We start from the raw sequence: 21,761 nt of genomic DNA, 5'->3' as shown, positions 1-21,761 counted from the left end.
GGCACATGGGTGTCACCACTGCCCTGGGAATCCTCAATTGCTCTCTAGCACAGCCACCTGAGCAAAATTTATCTGGTCATTTAGGAGCAGAATTCCAAGCACAGAATCAGCCTGTTCTCTTTATTTTTCAAAAGCTAAAGAAGTGGGGTATCAGACAGAGCACTAATCTCTAAGATATATTGAGAACTCAAAAATCTTAACACCAAAAAAACAAATAACCCAATCAATAAATGGGCCAAGGAACTGAACAGACACTTCTCAGAAGATGATAAACAATCAATCAACAAATATATGAAAAAATGTTCAACATCTCTAGCAATTAGAAAAATACAAATCAAAACTACTCTAAGATTTTATCTCACTCCAGTCAGAATGGCAACTATTAAGAATACAAACAACCATAAGTGTTGGCCAGGATGTGGGGGAAAAGGGCATACTCTTACATTGCTGGTGGGACTGCAAATTGGTGCAGCCATACTCCAAGCAGTATGGAGATTCCTTGGAAAACTGGAAATGGAACCACCATTTGACCCATCTATCCCACTCCTCAGTCTATACCCAAAAGGACCTAAAAACAGCATGCTATAATAATGCAGCCACATCAATGTTTATAGCAGCACAATTCACAATAGCTAAACTGTGGAACCAACCTAGATGTCCCTCAGTAGATGAATGGATAAAGAAACTGTGGTATATACACACAATGGAATATTACTCAGCAATAAAAGAGAATAAAATCATGGCATTTGCAGGTAAATGGATGGAGTTGGAACATAATGCTAAGTGAAGTAAGCCAATCCCCAAAAATCAAATGCCAAATGTCTTCTCTGATATAAGGAGGCTGATTGATAATGGGGATGGGAAGAACATACGAACTCTAGATAGGGAAAAGGGGAGGGAGGGGAAGGGAGCTGGCATGGGAGTAGGAAAGGCAGTGGAATGAGATGGACATCATTACTCTAAATACATGTATAAAGACACGAATGGTATAACTCTAGGTTGTATACAACCAGAGATATGAGAAATTGTGCTACATATGTGTAATATTAATTGAAATGCATTCTGCTGAGATATATAACAAATTAGAATAATTTTTTTTTAAAGTGGGGAAATTATCCCCTTAACAGACCAAGACAGGGGCTGGGGATGTGGCTCAAGCGGTAGCGCGCTCGCCTGGCATGCGTGCGGCCCGGGTTCGATCCTCAGCACCACATACCAACAAAGATGTTGTGTCCGCCGAGAACTAAAAAATAAATATTAAAAATTCTCTCTCTCTCTCTCTCTCTCTCTCTCTCTCTCTCTCTCTCTCTCTCTCTCCTCTCTCACTCTCTCTTTAAAAAAAAAAAAAAAAAACAAAGAAAAAAAAAACAGACCAGGACAGTGATTAATTAAGGACCAGTTAGGAAGGTCCCCCGATGGTGTGTTCTAAGGGGAAATCAGAGGAGAAGGAAAAATGGCATCACTAAATTGCTTCAGAAAAGAAAAGACAGGATATTTTCCAAAGCAAAAAACATCCATCCCTACTTGCGGATCACCCACCACATCGCTTCGCACAGTTTTGCTGAAATGCAAGTTTGAATGGATGTCAACTCAGTCTGCAGCCATATCAACTCAGGAGTGGAAGCAGCGAGGTTGGTCGACAGGACTCTGCATAACCACTGAGCTCCTCTAAGTTTCACAAAGCACCATCACCACACAGAAAACTGGTTTTGTTTCTCAAGAAAAGAGAAATTCTTGCATGTTCCCACAAATGACATTTCTAATGCTCTTTAAACATTAGGCTAATCATGGTAGTCATTAGACCCTCCAAAGACATCACCTCCATATAAAGATCAAATGATCTGGAGAGAAGTGAACAATCTAGTTACAAGACAAAATAAAATGGAGGTAGTCCAGGTCCCTGTATCCCTACTATATTATTCTGGAAATAATGATGTCACATTAATAGTTGTTGCTTTAATAATTAATTTTATAATGATAAATAACACTTATTAAGTTTCAGGTAATGTTCTGTGCTTTATATATGCTATCTTGCTTAAGTTTCTCAATAATTCAGTGGGGAGGTATTATGAGCTACATTTTATAGATGGAGACAATAAGACTGAGAGAATCAGGTAACTTCCCTGTGGATACCTAGGTAGTAAGTGTCAGTATCACACTCAAAACAAGTCTCACTGGAGTTGTCTGGGACATATCCTCTCCTAAAGAAAGGATTTTGGATACAGCCTAAACTGAACCCTAAATCACACAAAAATAGCATTGGTTGTTGGCTTGCCTTCCTCTACCAGCAAGTACACATTTCAACACAAAAAGGAAAGAGCAAATCAATGTGTCCTATGGCTCACATGGTCCCAAACCACCCTGGGTGAGGGCTGAACCACCACAACATTGGCCTTTTGGAAATGGAAAGCCTGACCGTTTTCTTTTGCAGAGGGTTCTCTCTGTACACAGGACATTGAGCTGATCATTCAGAAGGAAAGACAAGCAATGACTGGCCATTTTCAGTGTAGGCCAGTGAGTGGCACATTCCATCCAACCCTGAGCTCACTAAAGACAGTGCATGAACCCTGGCCTGTTTCTTTACTCCTTCCATGGATGCCCAGCTGCAAAAAAGAGAGAGAGACAGAGAGTTCACGGGCAATTAAGACAAAAAAGGCAAAGCACAACAGAACTCACAAACACTAAAGCAATCAGAAAAAGTCTTTTAAGTAACTATAATTCACATCCTCCAGGAAATGAATGAGTTGTCAATGCATGAGACAATACTAGACTATTATGGAGAAAAAAGAATTAGAAGTCTTTAAAATAAAAATATCTAACTGTTGAAATAAAAACTCATTGGATACTAAAAACTGAAAGAGAAAAAAAAATAAATCAAAGCTGAAGAGTGAATTACTGAACTATTAGACAAAGCCAAGAAATTTGTTCAAAATGGGGCACAAGGGGATTAAGAATGTGAAAGGAAAATTCAGAAAGCTGGGGGAGAGACAGGGGCAGCGAGAGCAGCACAATTCTAAAGTGGAATGAAGAATGGGGAGACTCAGGGGAGAGCAGACTCGAAGACTGAAGATGTGAGAATTCCTAGTCCAATGAGGTGGGCGCAGTGGTGCACGCCTGTAATCCCAGCAGCTCAGGAGGCTGAGGCAGAAGGATCATGAGTTCAAAGCCAGCCTCAGCAAAAGTGAGGGGCTAAGCAACACAGTGAGACCCTGTCTCCAAAAAAAAAAAAAAAATTCAAAATAGGGCTGGGGATGGGGCTCAGTGGTTGAGCGCCCCTGAGTTCAATCCCCAGTACCAAAAAAAAAAAAAAAAAGAGAGAGAGAGAGAGAGACAGAGAGAGAGAAAGAGAAAAAAAAAATACAATTCTCAGACTGAAAAGGCTTTCCAGCATTGAGAAGATAACTAGTAGGGGAAAACACATTATGCTGAAATTTCAGAACATCAAGAATGACTATATCAACTACAAATTGGTGCAACCACTCTGGAAAGCAGTAGGGATTCCTCAGAAAGCTTAGAATGGAACCACCATTTGACCCAGTTATCCCATTCCCAAAAGACTATAGTGATGTGGCCACATTAATGTTTACAACAGCTCAATTCACAATAGCTAAGGTATAGTACCAACCTAGGTGCCCTTCAACAGATGAATGGATAAATAAAATGTAGTATATATATGTACACACAATGGAATATTATTCAGCCATAAAGATGAGTGTAAGTGTAATTATGGCATTTGCCAGTAAATGGATGGAACTGGAGATAATATCATGCTAAGAGAAGTAAGGCCAAATGTTCTCTCTGATACACAGATGCTAACACACAATAAGGCAGGGTGAAGGAGGAAGAATAGAAATTCACTGGATGAGACAAAGAGCAAGGAAGGGAAGGGAGAGGGAATGAGAATAGGAAACATAGCAGAATGAATCAGACATAACTTTCCCATGTTCACATATGAATACATGACCACCAGTGTAACTCCACATCAGGTACAACCACAAGTTATACTCCATGTATGTATAATGCATCAAAATGTATTCTACTGTTACATAGAACTAAAAAGAACAAAAAAACTAAAAAAAAAAAAAATAACAAAGGGCTGACGGAAAGGCCTAGAATTCCATATTCAGCACATGATTGCTTAATTGGGATGATGTTATGGAAGCATTTGCAGGAACACAAATAATCCGACTGTTTACCACTCACAGATGCTCACTGAAAGATCCCCAGAGATCTGCTCACCAAGAAGAATGAAACCCAAGAAGGCATTGGTGAGTAGATCCATAAATCCCTGTTAACTGTGTGTGTGGCGGGGGGTGAATTACTCTCTGGTGATTTTGACAAGGAAGGGGATAAGACAGCATGGAATAAGACTGTGAGAAGTTTTCTGTCTTCTCTTTGTTTTGGGGGGTATCACTATGGACAAGAAAGGAGATCTATGCTCATTAACTCTAGCTATAATTAGAAACAAAAATAAGTAAATATGTGTCTTCATCACTTACAAGTGTCATCTGGAAGAATGAGTGCATGTGTATGAACTTAAAAACGCTAAGAAAAAAGATTGTTGAAGAAAACTTGAACACTGAAAGCATAATTCATGAGAGAAAAATGTTGGGTTTTGCAAAAATTAAAACTTCTCAGCAAAAACCACTGTCAGGTGAATGAAAAGAAAAGCCAGGGACTGGGAGAAAATGTTTGGAAAATGTATCTTTCCATCCTAAATTTTATGATTTAGATATGAGCTATTCCCCCAAAGCTCATATGTGAGACAATGCAAAAAAGGTGAAACGATTAGGTTATGAGAGCCTTAACCTAATCAGTGCATTAATCCCTTGACAGGGATTACCTGGGTGGTCATTGTAGGCAGGTACAGTGTAGCTAGAGGAGAGAGGTCTCAGGGAGCATGACTTTGGGGTATATATTTTGTCTCTGGTGAACCAGAGCCCTATCTGCTTCCTGTGGCCATGTCCTGAGACACTTTCCTCTACCACACTCTTCTGCCACTATGTTCTGCCTCACCTCTGACCCAGATCAATGGTGTAGGCCACCAGTGTACTGTGACCTCTGAGTCCCTAATAAACTTTTCCTCCTTTAAAATTGTTCTCATCAGGTCTTTTGGGCACAGTGGCAAACTACCGGACCAAAACACTAAACATACAAAGATCTCCTAAAATTCAACAATAGGAAAATAAATTAATTTATAAATAGGTAAAAGATCTGAACAGATGCTTTACCAAAGAAGAAATGCAGATGGCAATTGAGCATGAAAAGATGTTCCACATCATATGTCATCAGGGAATTGCAAATTCCAACAATAACGAGATACCACTACTCACCTAAATGTCTAAAATCCAAAATAATAACACCAAATGCTGGTGAGGATGTGGAGAAACAGGAACTCTCGCTCATTGCTGATGGGAATACAAAATTATACAGCTACTTTACACAGTCTGGCAGTCTCTTATAAAACTAAACATATTCTTACCATATGGTCCAGCAATTGCACTCCTTGGTATTTATTCAGAGAAGTTGAAAACTTAAGTCCACAAAAAAACCTGCACACAAGTGTTTAAAGCAGCTTTATTCATAATTCCCTAAAACTGGAAGCAACCAAAATGTGCTTCAGTAGGTGACTGGGTAAATAAACTTGTATATCCAGATGATGGAATATGGTACAGGGATAGAAAGAAATGAGCTATCAAGTCATGAAAATTCATGGAAGAATCTTGAGTACATGATTCCAACTATATGACATTCTGGAGAAGACAAAACTACAGAGACAGTCAAAGGAGCAGTGGTTTCTAGGGATGGATGAATGGGCAAGGTCAGGGGACTCTCGGGGCCAGGGAGCCATTCTGTATGATACTTCACTGGAGGATACATGTCATTAACATTTGCTACAATATGACTCTTCAGTGCTGACATCCTGGTGCTGATGTTATGGTGTGATGCTACCATGCTCAATTCAGTGTTAACACAGACTTCACCATCTCCAAATGTCACGTCCACCACCTCAGCACAGTACTGCCTGCCTTGCCCTGGTACATCTTATCAATGTATCATCTGCATAAAAGCTCGGATGATGGACTTGGGCCTCCTACGAAATAGCTCTCTTACCCTGGGTACCCTCGGTCATACTCTATGCCCATGTTCACAAATCCAAGGTCTCAGATGAGGGGGTGTAGCTGGTACAGCACCTGCCTAAAGTGCGTGAGGCCCTGATTCAATTCCCAATACCACAAAATAAATAAATAAAGCCAAGATCTCCTTTGGAAAATATCCTAGGCTACTGGCAGCTTAGCTCTTTATTTTACAGACTCCCAGATTGGGAGCCAAAGCACCCTAACCATATACTATTGATACAAGATTTCAGACTACCAATAATCACACAAGCATTGTCTTGGTTATCATCACTATATTTATTATCACAGCACATAATTTCTTAGTACAGTTTAAAAGAAATTCCTAAAAATTCGAAGTCCTGAACAATTATAAAAAAAAAAAAAGTCTAGCATTATCTCCTGGAAATAAAATTTATCTTTGTCTTCTCAGTAAGACTCAGGGATGCTAACAACCCAATGGTGTTTGAACACTATGGTAGTCCATTTTCTGCTGCCATAATGAAATACCTGAAGCTGCATAACTTTATAAAGAAAAGAGGTTTGTTTAGCTCATGTTTCTGAGGGTTCCAGGCCATAGTGCCAGCATTAGCTCAGTTCTGTGAGGATCTCGGATGCTAGATAGCATCACAATGGTAGGAGCGTGTGTGAGGGAGAGAGATCACATAGTGAGAGCAGAAGCCAGCCATGGTGACTTGACCGGCCAGGTTGGATCCTTTATAAAATCACTCTTAAGAGTAACAACTCAGGGTCCCACAGGAACTACCCTAATCCTTTCTGAGGGCCAAACCCCAGTAAGTGACCTAAAGGCCTCCACTAGGCCGCGCCTCTTACCAGCACACCCGGAGGAACGAGCTTCCATGACTTGAACCTGTGGGGGACCAAACCTTGCAAACCACACCTAGAAAATATTTTTTTTCTTCTGTATTTACTTCCTCCATTTTCCTGACAAACTTATTTGAGAAAGCCATAAATTATGGAGAAGATCTATGTGAAGAAGGAGACATTTCTAACTGGAGGACATCATGCTAAGTGAAATAAGCCAGTTCCAAAAAAACCAAAGGCAGAAATGTTCTCCCTGATATGTGGATGCTAACCCTCAACAAGGGAGGGGAAGATTAGACGTTCACTGGACTAGACAAAGGGGGATGAGGGGGAGGGAGGGAGGATGGCAATGGGGGGAGGGATAATAAATCCAACTCTAGTGACTGGTCTCTGGCGGGGGGGTGTGAGCTGAGATGCCTCTGGTCTTGAGGACTCCTGGTGTGGGGGTTCCAGGGATCTGCCACTGTTCTCCCCAGCCTGGGCAACATGCAGGCAGGGGCTCCTTCACTCATAAGTGAAGAGTGCATGATATTTAAAGATCTTCTCTACAAACGTTGACTGATAACATCAGTCAACAGTCAAAGACTTAACTAACTGGATTTTATTAGAGATCATGTTCAGAGAAATAATAGCATTTCACAGTACTATGACCCAGTTCATTCTCAAAATCAATTTAAGGTGAACATCTTAGATCATGCCCAAGGCATATTTTGTACCTGGTAAGAGGAAGACAAAACAATCCTGAAAAGACTACCGCAGGAATCCAAAGACACTGTCTCTGGGGTCTTTCCCTCGGACACTGTCCTTGGATCACTGGGCGAGTCCCTGGGACCCTTTTGTGTCTTGGTGCCCCCACCTGCAGATAGGAGTGCTGGTGGTCCCACGATTCTATTTCTGAAAGTCTGAAACTCCATGAATAGTCGATCAAAAACGTTTGGACTAGATGATTTGTCATACGGTTCTCTAACAGAAATAGACTGCAAGCCACTTAGTGACAATTTAAAATTTTCTAGTAGCCACATGAAAAAAGTAAAAAGAAATCCAGAAAATAATTTTAATAACATTCTATTTTGCCTGACATATCGAAAATATATTTTTTTCAATATGTAGTAAACGTAAAACCTATGACTGATTCCTTATAACATATTTTAAATTTCTTTTTTGTACCAGGTCCTGGAAATCCAGTGTGTATTTTACAATAACAGCACAGCTCTGTTCTGACTCACCTTCCTCAAGCCACATGTGGCTAGTGGCCACTCTACTGGGTGGCACAGTTCTATAAAATTTACCTTTCAACTTTGATAACCTCTAACTCTGTTAAGTTTTGCCAACTCTGTATAAAAGATCTCGGGCTCCGCCAAAGACAAACAATACCACTTTTCTACTTGCCCATGATCAGGAGAGTTCCTCCCTCATCTCTCACTTCCTGGTTTCCATCTCTATGGAGTATGGATTTCAACTCAGCTGTTTCCCGTCAGCCCTCTCTCTTCTCTGATGTTGCCCTGATTCAAGCCTCATTATTTCCCAATTGGTATATGATGACAGGCCCTGACTCTGCACTTCATTTACGATCTTCTTTTCAGTTTGTGTCCAGCCCAATTTCTTGTTACTGGAGAACCCTTCTCAGGGGCCTGCCAGTGTTGGTATCTACCCTTTCAGAAAATCTGCCCAGTCCCATCAGAAAATCATACGGTACAATAGTTAAATAGAGTTGAGGAAATGTATTTCCAAACATCCAGAAAGGGCAACATGAAAATGAACTTAGAATAGACCAGTAAGTGTATTTCTATCATTCTCTCCAGCATGCACAAGAAGTAGGACAACTTGGGGAAGTGGCATGTGGGGCTGGGGATACTGCAGAAACAGTACACTCTCTTAGAGCTTAGCAATAGGTTCAGCTGAACCCCCGCTGCTGAACGAGTCTCCTTAGATTCCTGAGGAAAGAGGAACACCTTGTTTGCTATATATATAGTAACTACTGCTGTGGGCTCTAAAAGCAAAAATTCTGTAGTTTTAAAGGCAAAGTTATGCTTCCTTGACACAGTAGAATGAGGAAAAGAAAGGGCAAATTGAAAAGAGTCTTAAATAAAGATAATCATTATGCAGCTAAAGATAGCTGGTAAGAGGCCTGATCCCCTGGCATACCAAGGGAATATACCAGCAGGCAATCCACTGTTTTCTCCATTGAATACAAATGATCTGCTCCACTCTACAAGGGCATCATGACCATGAAAAAAAGCAAGTGTCTTTGAACTTAGTATTTGCAATCAGATTTCAATGTCAGAATAGGGAATTCCTCATTCCATGGAGTAGTTTTCTTACCCTAGTTCCCCATATAATCAGTCTCAGTAATGTGCTTAAAATATTTACAGTAATCCTGGGATCCTTGGGGCTGTGTGCAGCTAACACGGAATCTCTGGAGATACAAAAAGGGGAAGTGCACTCAAACACATCTCTGAAACATGAAATATACACATGCTGATAATCTGGCATAAGATGACTCAAGGGTGGAAAACGTACTTCCAAATGCAAACTCTCTGAATCAAAAAAATGAGAAGGAGGCCACTTTTAAAAATTTTAACTGAGTTTATTTGAGCAAAGAACAATTCGTGAACTGGGCAGGATTAGGTCACTTTTTAGGATGAAATATGATGACATATCAGATGGTGATTCTTCCAGAGAGGTGGGAGGAAGGTAAGAGACGAACCATCAAAGCAAGAGACACGCACAAAAATACGACACACAGGTATGGAAATAGGTTGATGCAGTAAGTCCTCCAACAATGGCTAGTGAATCAACATCATCCCTATGCACTTCTTTTTCTCTTTCTTTTTTATTTTGTTTTTAATTTTTTTTGATGGGTCTCACTATACTGACAGAATTGGTTGCTAGTTCTGAACCCCCTGGGCTCAAGTGATCTTCTGTCTCAGCCTGGTCCAGAGTAACTGGGACTCCAAGCACCCCACATGGCTTCACACACATTCCATGGTCACACTGACCCAGGGAGCCTCAGGACATGACTGTTCCCCACTTCAGTGCCTCTCTCTCCCCAGAAGAGCCCTCTCCTGGTCTGGAGCAGGTCCTGTTTTCTGTTTGCCCTTGACAATGATAAGGAGAAACTCCCAGGTTATGAATGTGAGATCACTTTTATTTTTAGCCTTTCTTGATGGTTATTAACATTTGCTCTGAGGGTTTTTACCGGACTAAAAGGATGTAAATATCATCTTATATCAGTGTCATATTGACGAGACGCATATTTAGTAACCGTAAAGATCCAAAGAGTGAGGGTAGAGACCCATCCTTAGAGGCACTGTACACACATCCTCTCATAAATGTCTAAAAACATTTTAGAGAATAATTTTAATTTAATCCATTTGTCTAGCCGGCTCCTCTCTCAGATAAGGGCTGAAGATAAAACATCTGTTGTAAATGTAAAATCAACTATTAAACAACTGAAGCTATCAAGTGAGGTGCATATTGGCCACCTGGAGGCACAAGACATACTACTTCCAACAGGAGGTGATAACCTTCAGAGACACCAGGGGACGAACATTCTAAAATCAGAGTGGCTGGTGAGTGTTCATTTCTGCAATCACATATGCCTGGATAACGATGCTGAAAGAACACTTAAATTCCCCTATCATGACTCTGCAGTTATTTCCTAGTTAGGCCTCCACTGTTAGATTTAGGGGGAAAGGACAACTGAAGTTCTTGCCTTTTCTGCTATTCTGTAGGGTAAATGTCTAGGTGAAGGGGTTTGTCTTAGTTGATGACAGCATTAGAAATATAACATAGTGCCTATATAAGCTTCATCACACATGAAATAATTAATACATGCATTTGTGTGCACATCACACATACCACTACAAACCTTGTGAGGCAAAAACATCCTTGTCTATAAGAGAAGTAAAAGAATATGTTTAACCATATGGGTAACAAAAAGTGTAAAACTTGAATCCAATTCCCTCCAACCTTAAAATCTGGCATTTAAAAAAAATTTTTTTTTTTAGTTATCAATGGATCTTTATTTTATTTATTTATATGTGGTGCTGAGAATCAAACTCAAGGCCTCACACATTTCAGGCAAGTGTCCTACTGCTGAGCCCCAGCCCCAGCCCAAAAATTTGGCATCTTGACCCACACACACATATACTTCCAAACAAAATCTAGACCTTTAGAACAAGCCCCCAAATTACCCAGGACACAACTCAGTCAAATCTTTATTGAGTAGTTACTAGATGGTGGATAAAATGAAACCCAGAGAAATTAGACCCATGTCTGTCTTTATTTCTTATGAAGGAAGAGCAAACAATGTGTAATGAATGAATTCGTTCTGTTCACCTCACATGTGATATAGAACTAGGCTGATTGGAGATTGCAGAATGTTCACTAGACTTGGGAATTAGCTGGTTCTGTTGGAGATTAACCACTAAGCAAAGAATTTCTCTGTATTTTTTTTCATCCTGTGAAATGAAGGGATTAAATGATCTCTGGGATGTCTTCCAGCTCTTATGTTATAACATTACAGCTCCTTGTATTTTCAGCTGCCCTGATTCTTCTCCTCAAAACTTGGGGCAAGATGTTATGGGAAAGCAAAGTCCATATAGGAACTCATGTTTAAAAAAAAGACATCTTTCATGACCAGGAGAAAAACCATTTTTCATGACCAGGAGAGGGCAGGAGAGATAGATTAGGTGTGAGATTGACAGCAGAACTCCCAGGACAGTTTCTGGAAGATCTGCGATCATTGGGTTTGGTATTTGGTCTGTGCACTTGCTGCCCACCTGCTTTTTATGATAATCTTTTATTTAGCCAAATCCAGAAATTCAATAAGATAGGTTGGAAACTTCTGCCCTGGACAGTACTGAAGTTGTAGTCCACAGAAAACAACTCTCCCTTCCTACTTCCACTCCCACTGCCCCCACACACTTGCCTAACTTCCCTATTCATGCGTGTGTATCACCTGTGAGTGTATGTGGAGAGCGGGGATTTGGACCACAGTCTTTAACTGACTTAAAGCTGTGGCTGCACTTTGCCAAGGGAATATTCTGTGTAAAGGTACAGGATGAGATTTCCCAGGAGCTATAGCAGTGCCCTGACTGAGGAAGTTCCAAGCAAAGATGCGGAGTGTTTCATGCAAAGGCATGGAACCATAACAGTCTTGACCTTGAGCTCAGACACCAGCTGCTGGGGATGGAGAATTCTGAGCATAACAAAATAACCACAATATCTTGCAAGTGCTGTGACCTTCAAGCCTGCCTGCTTTGGAGAAATTTTCCCACAAATAACTTTTGGATGATAACACCTATATAATAAACGTGCTGTGCTAGCTCTGGGTCACTGTTCCTCCCAGAGGTCGGTGTCCCACCCAGTCCCAGTTTTCTCTTTGTAAATGTTTGTGTGTCTTTCTTAATCCCCCATCACCCCTCGACAGTCTTTAGGGTTAGCTGTACGGGTTGTGGCAAGCATAAACTCAAGGTTGGATAGGAGTTGCCAGCCCTTACCACATGCCTTGTATCAACCCCTAGACCATGAGCTCTATGAGTACGCACCTGCTCAATTCACGGCTCCATCTCCAGCACTCAGAATGGTGCCTGGCACAGAGTAGATGATCAATATATATTTGTGAAATCAATGACTTTGTTTCCATTCTGTGTCCCTTACTAGATTAAAAGGATCTACCTTGAGCAACTGCAAGCTCCATAAGGAAAAGATAACCCTGTTCTTACTAGTCTTTGGATTCCTATCATTGAGCAAAATATCTAAGACACACTAGCACAAAATAGATCTTTGCAAAGATAGAACTGACAGAAGTGCAATAGAATAATCCAGATAAAGAGAGAAGTCAAAGATGTCTCCAAAGAGATAGTCATCTCAGAATTGCTTTACTAAATAGTACTCTGCTTAGCAGAACTTGAAGCTGACTGTGACCTGTGATCCTTTTATGGAAAGACTGTACAAAATGAGAAGCAGCAGACTTCACTGAAAAATCACATATCTTTAATATTTTTATGGGATTACACACTGTCAGGCCCTTTACCCAAGTTTTTATGAGTCAATCCTGGAAGCCCATACTACTCAGGTCCTCTTCTTGCACATTTATTATAGAAATGCTCTAAGTAGACCCCATCCCATAAAATCTTTCACTTGTCTTCTAGAATATCCACCTCTCAATAATGAGATTTCCAGACCCCCATCTCTCCAAATACTCTTGAACCTTCTTACCTTAATTACTCTGCTTTGAGGACCTTGCTCCTCACTGTGGCTCTCGGACCACTGTTCCCCACCAAAAGTCCCTTAATTTGACATGTGTGCCATCACACTGTCCTGCTAGGGGATCAGTCTTAAAACATGCTCTCTTGAACTCACATCTTCTTCCTGCTACTACTCAATTTGATTCCTCTCCACTCACTTTTCTGAAAAATGTATCCAAAAGAGTTTTCTGGACTTGCTGTTTCCAATTCTTGTCCTTTTGTTATCTCTCGCACCTATTCTATCAGACATTCTTTCCTATGATTACACAACAGCAGCTCTTTCAAGGTCAACCGTGACCTCCACAAGGCTAAATCAAGCACCAGTGCCCAGGCCTCATCTTTCTTGAGCTCTCAGTAGCATTCCTGCCTCTCTGGGCTTCCAAGCGTTCTGGCCATTCTCTCAAACACCTCTGTTGCCCCCGATTTCCCCAACCTTGAAACACTGGAACGCTCAGAATCCCCCCAGACGCTTCTTTTCCAAGCTACAGCTGTACACACTGACATCTGGGTACGGTTATGTAATTTTTAGGGCCCGGTGCAAAATAAATTTGTGGGTACCTTATTTAGAAATTATTAAGAATTCAAAACAGCAACAGTAAAACATTAAGACAAGTGCAAGGCTCTTCCAAGAGCTGGGCCCTGCCCATCTTCAAGGCAAGAATGCCTGGAACCAGTCCTACTAAGACGATTGTTGAATTTGTATTTCTGACCTTGAACACACCCCTACACCCCAGATTTATAAACCCAGCTACCTACTAAGCATACCCACTATACTCTCTAATGGGCATCTCAAGTGTGATATGGTCAAAACCAAATTCCCCCAACCCTCCCACCTCCAAAGGAGAACCTGTTCCTCTGCAGTCTCCTCATCTTAGCAAGTGGCGTATTCTTGCAGTTTCTTAGACCAATCACCTTGTGGGCACCTCTGATTCTCCCTCTTTACAAGGCCCTCATCCAAAGCATAAGCAAATACCCTTGACTGTGCCTTCCAACACAGAAAGGTCGTCCCCACCTTTCCCCACTCTGCTTTCACATGGGTACAACACACCCCCAATAGATTACTGCAGCCCCTCCCAATTGTCTCCCTGGTGCCACTCTTTCTCCCCTGTCTAGACCCTGAAGCTGATGGTCCTTTCAAGAGGGAGGTCTCCCCAAAATGAATTTGAAAGTGCCCTGACTTTGCTCAAGTTTAACAAAACTTCATCAAAACTACCTAAGAAGCTTGTTTCCCTCTCACATGACTCAACTACTGAAATATGAAAGTCGCTTATTTTTCTATGCCTATTTTCTCAAAACAGGAAGAGGGCAAGTGACCCCAGCTCTAAACCCTGAACCTTCCTCTTGTCTCCCACTGGCCGAGAGTCCTGAAACAGTAAGAAACCAAATCTTTAGAAGGTCCTTTTTCAATTTTGCATTAGCTAGCGTCTAGCTAACCCATCATGTGTCATAACCACAGATCAGCCAATTCCACAAGATCATGGTTTCTAAATATGTTATATAACATAACAAAGGACTCAGCCAGGTGAGTGGTTGGGGAAGCTGTATTTGAAGTACCCAAGAATGCTACTGTTTTCAAGGATTTCAGTCGCAATCCCTAGGTCTAGTAGCCTGATTGTGAGTCTGCCTGCCTGCCTGCCTGTCTTATCTGTGTGAGCTTCTGGACACAGTGTCTGCCCCGGTTACGGTGAGCTAGTAGACGTCGCTACTGTGCGCGCGAGGACCCGGGCCCCAGGTGATAGAAAACACTCCACTGCTCTGGCTCTTAGAACTCTGCAAAAGACCCTGCACAACGCGACGCGGCCGCCAGCAGGTTAGGCCAAAAGTCCCCAGAGCCGACCAACCGCGCGCACCGCCGCTGGGAACACTGCCGGCAACTGCGGCTCGAATAACGTCCATCAGTCGCAGCAACGCGTGGGGCGCACGGGCATGCGCGCAATGCGCACACACGTACACACACACACACACACACACACACACACACCTGTACCAGGCGGATCTGGGGTCTCTGACGCCCGCCGCCCCCTTTGCCCGAGCATGGGTCCGTTTAGCCTCCTAGGTGCATAGGCGCCACCCCATCCCCAGGACAGAAAGAGCGTGGAGCGAGCCGGTCCTGCAGCCCCAGCAGCCCTGGGAGGAGGGGGGCCCAGCACAGGGCGGGGCAGTGTCACATAACAGCGGGCGCGCCGCCCCCGCCCCCGCCCCCAGCCCTGGCCCACCCTCCGCGCCGCGCCTCGCCCCTCCCGGCTCACCCACAGACGAGCCGATCCTCGCCCTCCGCTGCAGGGACATCTTAAGAGCTTTGTCCAGGCCTGCACCCTTCAGCATCGCGCCCGTGTCGCTGACTGGGCCGCCCCGGGTGAGCGGAGAAGGCTGAGCGCAAGGCTGGGCACAGGGACCGCGGCGCGAGGGCCATGGGAGAGCCGGCGACTCTCTGGGCTACGGACGGGCGGGGACCGCCGGCGCCCGTGCCCCACAGCCGCGGAGGCTGCGCGGTTCGTGCCGCAACGGCCAATGCGGCAGCGCCCGCGAACGCCACCGCGGCGGGCCCCGCTGGCCCGGGCTGCGGCGCGGGGGGCGGGGGACCGGCAGTGCGGCGGAGAAGCCCGCAGGAGGAGGAGCGGGCTGGGGAGGACCGCAGCTCTGTGCAGGACCGGGGGCTTTCAGGTGGCGGGGAATGCAGTACCGTGGGCTGATGGGGGGTTGGACTGGTGCTTTAGGGAGGCTGTTCTAGAAGGTGGCAGCCCGGGGGACTCGGGGTCTGAGCCTGTTTGCTACCTATTTGCCTGTTTGTCAGTTGCCATATGATGCAAGCGGAGGCAGTGTAACTCCTGACCTTCTATTTTTTTCGCAGTTTCTGTGTCTGGCCTGGTGTTAACTGCGTAGTTTCTTCAAGAAACAGATATTTCCAAGATATCTGTTGTATGGCCTGGAAACTCAGAGAAGTCCTGGATCTGCAGCCCCCTGACTCCCACCCATCACAGCCTGTCTAGAATTCTACATAGTGGCATGTTAGAGCTATAAGAATAGTGCACCTAACCACACGCACACCAGCACCTTCTTCCATAGAAACAAAATTATTGAGAGGTAAGGTGACTTGTCCCAGGTCACTCGATCAATTTTTGTTTTCTTTTGTCAGTGGATGTTTAAACTGCTTGGTCCTCTGGGCAAATTGAGAATATCTGATGAAATTCTGACCTAAGTTAAAAATTCAGATAAGAGTCCAATGTGTGTATCCTGATATGATCATTTCATTTTACATAAAGTAAACACCAGGACGGACAAGGAGAACAAAGTTCAGAAAGAATCAATGGCTGTTTCAGTCAGCTTTTTCACTGCTGTCACCAAAAGACCTGACAAGAACAATTTTAGAAGACGAAAAATTTATGGTGGCTCACGGCTTTCTGTTCACAGATAGCCAGCTCCATGGCTTTGTGCCCCAGGTAAGGCAGAGCATCATGGTGGAAGGGTGGTAGAGGAAAGCAGCCCAGGACTTGGAACAAGGAACGATAGAGAGAAATCGCCCCCACCATGGACAAAATATATATATACTCCAAGGGCACATCCTAGTTACTACTCAGTTAATCCCTATCGGAGGATTAATGCACTGATTAGGTTGAACTCATAACCCAATCAGTTCACCTCTAAACTTTCTTGCATTGTCTCACACACGCACTTTTACGGGACACCTCTTATCTAAACCATAATACTAGGGATAGACATGAGGAAGTGCCGCCCCCACCCCCACCCCAGCTCCTCCTTCTGGCCTCTGCTAAGGATTTTTCTTAGGAAAATCCAGAAGGGATGGGAAACTTGTACTGAAAAATGTAGGCTATCAACAGACTGGACTAAATTTTAGTTTCAAGTACGATTTCTTGTCTGTCTATTCAAAGTGTTTCCCATTATAAATTAATCTATGGGGAGAGTTGAAGACAAAAAAAAAAATTCTTAAGCACTGAGCTGAGTTTCAGGGTGGGTGTGTTTTCTTTGAGTTTTCCTACCGGCTGAGAATGTAAAGCTGGAGTTAATCCTAGCACTGAATTTGTCAAAACTTTGCCCCTAGTGATTTAGCACATTTTCCTTCTATAATAACCCCTTGAAGGCTAAGCAGATTTTTGAAAAGGACTTGAAAGAATAAGATTTTTTTCAGCCCCAAACCTTAAGATCAGTAGAAAACTTCTGTTGTTAAATATAGAACATTTACAGACCTACCCAGTGTCCTACCCTGATTTCACACAACCCCATTACTGCTTTTATTTCCATGTTTATATTGCAAAAAACAATAACAAAAACTGTCCTGACAACTTTGTGGGAGTTTAAGGCAGTTCAGTTGGCACACTTTGAACATCAGTAACATGAGCCCATTCTTTCTTATTTTGGCTGCATGGTCCTAAAAACAATCAGCTGGGATCCTTCTTTCAAGAAGCTATTTTACACAAATGAAGCTGGTTGTAGTGGCACATGTCTGTAATCCCAGCAACTGGGGAGGCTAAAGCAGGAGGCTTGAAAGTTCAAGGCTAGTCTCAGTAATTTAACAAGACCTTGTCTCAAAATAAAAAATAAAAAGGGTTGGATATATTGTTCACAAGTAAAGCACTCCTTGGGTTCAATCCCCAGTACAACAGCATTTTTAAAAAGAATTTAAAAAGCTTCAAGCCACTTCTTAAGCCCCCTTTCTTCAAACTGAAAAAGTTCTTTTTCTTTTGTCTGTTAGATTCTGCAGTTCTGGAGATTGAACCCAGGGGCTCAGGCATACTCTACTATGCAAGGGCACAACTACTGAGCTATACCTTAGTCCTAGCCCTGTTTCTTTTAAAAATTTGTGTGTTTCTTATATATATTATAAATAATATACACACACACTTTTAAAAGAAAATGGCATATATATTTGGCATATGAAAAATATATTACTCATCCATATATCCACTCCCCAGTTTAGGAAACATCACAATACAGGCCCAATGGGAGACTATTTACCTTCCCCTAATCCCTTTCTTTTCCTTCTGTTCCCCAGACCAACTTCCTTTTATCCTTTCTTCATTGAGTGTCTTTTTTCTTTCCTTGTTATTATTTACAGACTAATGAACTAAAAGTCAATCCTGATAGTAATGGGTAAGGGTCCAAGGTGGACCATTTCATTGAAATCTTTTTTCTATGAGGTTCTTACTAACCCATTAAGTCCTAAGTTTTAAATTCTGCAATTATTTCAATTTCAATAAAATTAACATAGGTGCATTAAAATAGGTTGGAAACCGTAATCTAGAGCTTATATATTATTGACTGATACTAGTATTAATATAATTATTATATATTTATATCATATAATTATATTATATACTATATTTTTATAGGCATTTCACTTCTGGGGTGATGGGGTAAAATGGGTTACGTAAATATAGTTTGATTACTTAAATCTTCTCTGAATTCTTCTCATTTTTACACATTGTTATTAGAGAGCAGTGTCCCAAACTGTGCATAGAAGAAATATTCAGAAGAACTGTAAATCTCTGTTTTCCCAATGACAAAAAGGGCAATTGTCCCAGATCCTTCCTCCTCTATCAATCATTTCATTCATTCATTCACAGTCATGTCTGGCATTTGGTGGCTGGCAGCTGGGATTTTAGATGGGGCTGGGAACTGGTGTACTTATACATGGCCTCTCCACCTGGGATTCCTTACAACATGTTGGTTGGAGTTCAAGTGTGAGTTCCCAAGAGAGTATCAGGTGGAAACGAGTCTTGGAAAGCATGGCCTTGGAAGTATGCAGCATCACTTTCACCATACCCTGTTTGTCAAGGCAGTTACAAAGGCCCTGTCAGTCCAAGGGAGGAAGAAGTAGACTTGACCTTCTGATGGAAAAAGTGGCAAGATTCTGGAAAAGCACAGAGTTGGAATCATCGTTGCAACCACTTTTGGAATTGCAGTCTGTCAGAACTAGCAACAAGCAAGATTAATGTTAATAAAATATTATTTATAATTACGTCATAATCAAATAATAGTCATGGAGAAATTTTTGAAAGATGTGCAAGACCTACATGCTGAAAACAAGGCATTTGGGATCCTAGAGAACAAAATTGAGGGACTTATACTATTTGATTCCAAATCTTTCTATAATACTAATACTAATCAAGACAAGTAGGTTATTGAAATAATAGAGAGGTTTTTAAAGTATATCCAAGCACATATGGTTGGCTAATTTTGACAGAGACACTAAGACTATTCAATAAGGAAGACAGTCTTTTCAATAAGTGATACTATAACAACTTAATAACCATGTTGGGGTGGGGAGCTTTGACTCGCTAACCACAAAAAAAATTCAAAATGGATCATAAACTTACAAGTGAAAAAAAAAAGCAACATGCAAATCTTCTGGAAGAAAGCATTGAGAAAATATTTCACACAGGACGTAGAAAGCACTAACTTTGACATCATCAAAAATAAACTTCTATTCAAGAAAAGATACCACCAAGAAAGTAGATAGGTAAGCCACAGACTGAGAAAAGATGTTCACAATGCATTCATCTGACAAAGGACCCATATTTAGAATATATAAATAATTCCTGCAACTCAATATTAAAAGATATCTAATTTAATAAAAGTGGTCAGAAAACTGGAACATATTATAGATGAAGATATACAAAAGTTTGACCAGTACATGAAAAAGTGCTCAAAATCATTAGTTGTCATGAATAGGCAAACTAAAAAAATATTTTATACACACTCACTAATAGGTCAAAATAAAAAGATTGACTCAAATATTACAGAGGATATTGAACACCAGAACTCATATTATTGGTGGAAATGTAAATTGTTGGTACTGAGGATAAAACCCAGATGTGCTTAACCACTGAGCCACATTCCCTGCACTTTTTTATATTTTATTTTGAGACAGGGTCTTGCTAAGTTGCTTAGGACCTCACTAAGTTGCTGAGGCTGGCCTTGAACTTACAGTCTCCTGCCTTAGCCTCCAGAGTCTGTGGGATTACAGCCATGCACCACCATTCCCATCTTGCTGTATACATTTTTTTAAAACTTGTAGTTTCTCATAAAGTTAAATATACACCTTATCTATGACTCATAAATTCCACATCTGATATTTCCCCAAAAGAAATAAATACATATTCTACAAAAATATTCAAAATGTAATGTTAATAGTTGCATTATTCATAATAGACACAAACTGGAAACCATCCAAACACCCATCAACAGGCAATGAACTGGTCTATTCCTATAATGGGATACGACTTAGCAATAAAAAGGAACAAATTAACAAATACACATTGTGCGTATGTGTGTCTACACTTGTGTGTATGTCTCTCTCTCTCTTCTTATAAAGCCACCAGTATTCTGTCATGTGCACAACATCCTGATGACCTTTTCTAATCCTGATCTCCTGACAAAGGGTCTACTTCTAAAGACCATAGTTGAATTAAGTTTCCACCCTCTTAGCAAAAGCAAAATATGAAAGTTTATATAATAGGGTTCAATGAAATGAAGTTTAAGGAAAAGCAAAAATAAACTGTATGAGTTAGGTTATAGGGATTTACTGGGAAGGAATTCAAAGGCACTTTTGGAGATGCTGGAAATTTTCTATTTTTTGACAAAAAAGTGAATATTGGGTGTATAAGTTTGTTAAGACTGTCAATGGTACAGTTAAGATTCGTGCATTTCACTGGAAATTAAAACTCAATTTTTAAAATGCTAATAGGAAATTAGTTTTTAAAATGCTTGAACTACAATATAATAATGTTATTTATAATAGCAAAAATCTGGAAATTAGGCCCATGAGATGATAAGAAGTTAAAAATTTTTCCCTTAAAACCCCTAATTCTCTTGAAATTAACAAATTTGTAAGGCTCTTTAATGAATGGAGAAAATATTTATAGTGATTAACAATGAATAAAGTGCAAATGCAAAGCTGTGTATATTTTGTAATCCATTTTTCAATAGATCACAATTAAGTAAATTCTGTACAATTTATCTTTATTGATATATACCATACATCTGTATATGAAGTATTAAAATACTAACAGTAAATTGGGCATGGTGATACACATCTGCAATCCCAGGAACTTGGGAGGCTAAGACAGGAGAATAGAAAGTTCAGGATCAGCCAGCCTCAGCAACTTAGTGAGGCCCTAAGCAACTTAGTGAGATCCTGTCTCAAAATAAAAAATAAAAAGGGCTGGGGATGTAACCCAGTGGTTAAGCACTCCTGGGTTCAATCCTGGTACCAAAAAAAAAAAAAAAGAAAAAGTTAACTGTAATCATCTCTGAATGATGGTCTTTATTTTCTTTTTTATACCTCTCAGTATATTTCAAATTTTTCACAAAAAGAAATGGTGTCTTCTTAAAATGAAGTGTAGAAGTACAGTGAGTCTACCAGCCCAAAGTTATGGCTTCCATCTAAAGCAAGGCTGAACATGTTTCTAGGATGAATGCACAGGATCAAAGCAAGTTCTGCTTGCTGCTATGGTTTGAATATAGTTGTTCCCTCTGCTCCTGTTGGAATTTAATCTCCATTGATATTAAGAGGGTGAAAATGTAATCTAACTATGGTTTTTAGATA

The 21,761-nt window shown here is 41.3% G+C and overlaps 1 protein-coding gene across 2 annotated transcripts in view; it reads right to left on the bottom strand.

The window, feature by feature from the left end:
* The window catches only part of LOC113199601 (phospholipid-transporting ATPase IB), a 630,500-nt gene extending 614,980 nt beyond the window's left edge, over positions 1 to 15,520 (bottom strand). For both annotated transcript variants that reach the window (XM_077793137.1, XM_077793139.1), the window contains exon 1: positions 15,445 to 15,520. In XM_077793137.1, coding sequence (XP_077649263.1) covers positions 15,445 to 15,520 — 76 coding nt within the window. The remainder of the gene's footprint in view (positions 1 to 15,444) is intronic.
* Positions 15,521 to 21,761: the final 6,241 nt, after the last annotated feature.

Source organism: Urocitellus parryii, chromosome 2, assembly GCF_045843805.1.
Source record: "Urocitellus parryii isolate mUroPar1 chromosome 2, mUroPar1.hap1, whole genome shotgun sequence".
NCBI classification, from domain to species: Eukaryota; Metazoa; Chordata; class Mammalia; order Rodentia; family Sciuridae; genus Urocitellus; species Urocitellus parryii.
This window is presented reverse-complemented; position numbering and strand designations above follow the sequence as displayed.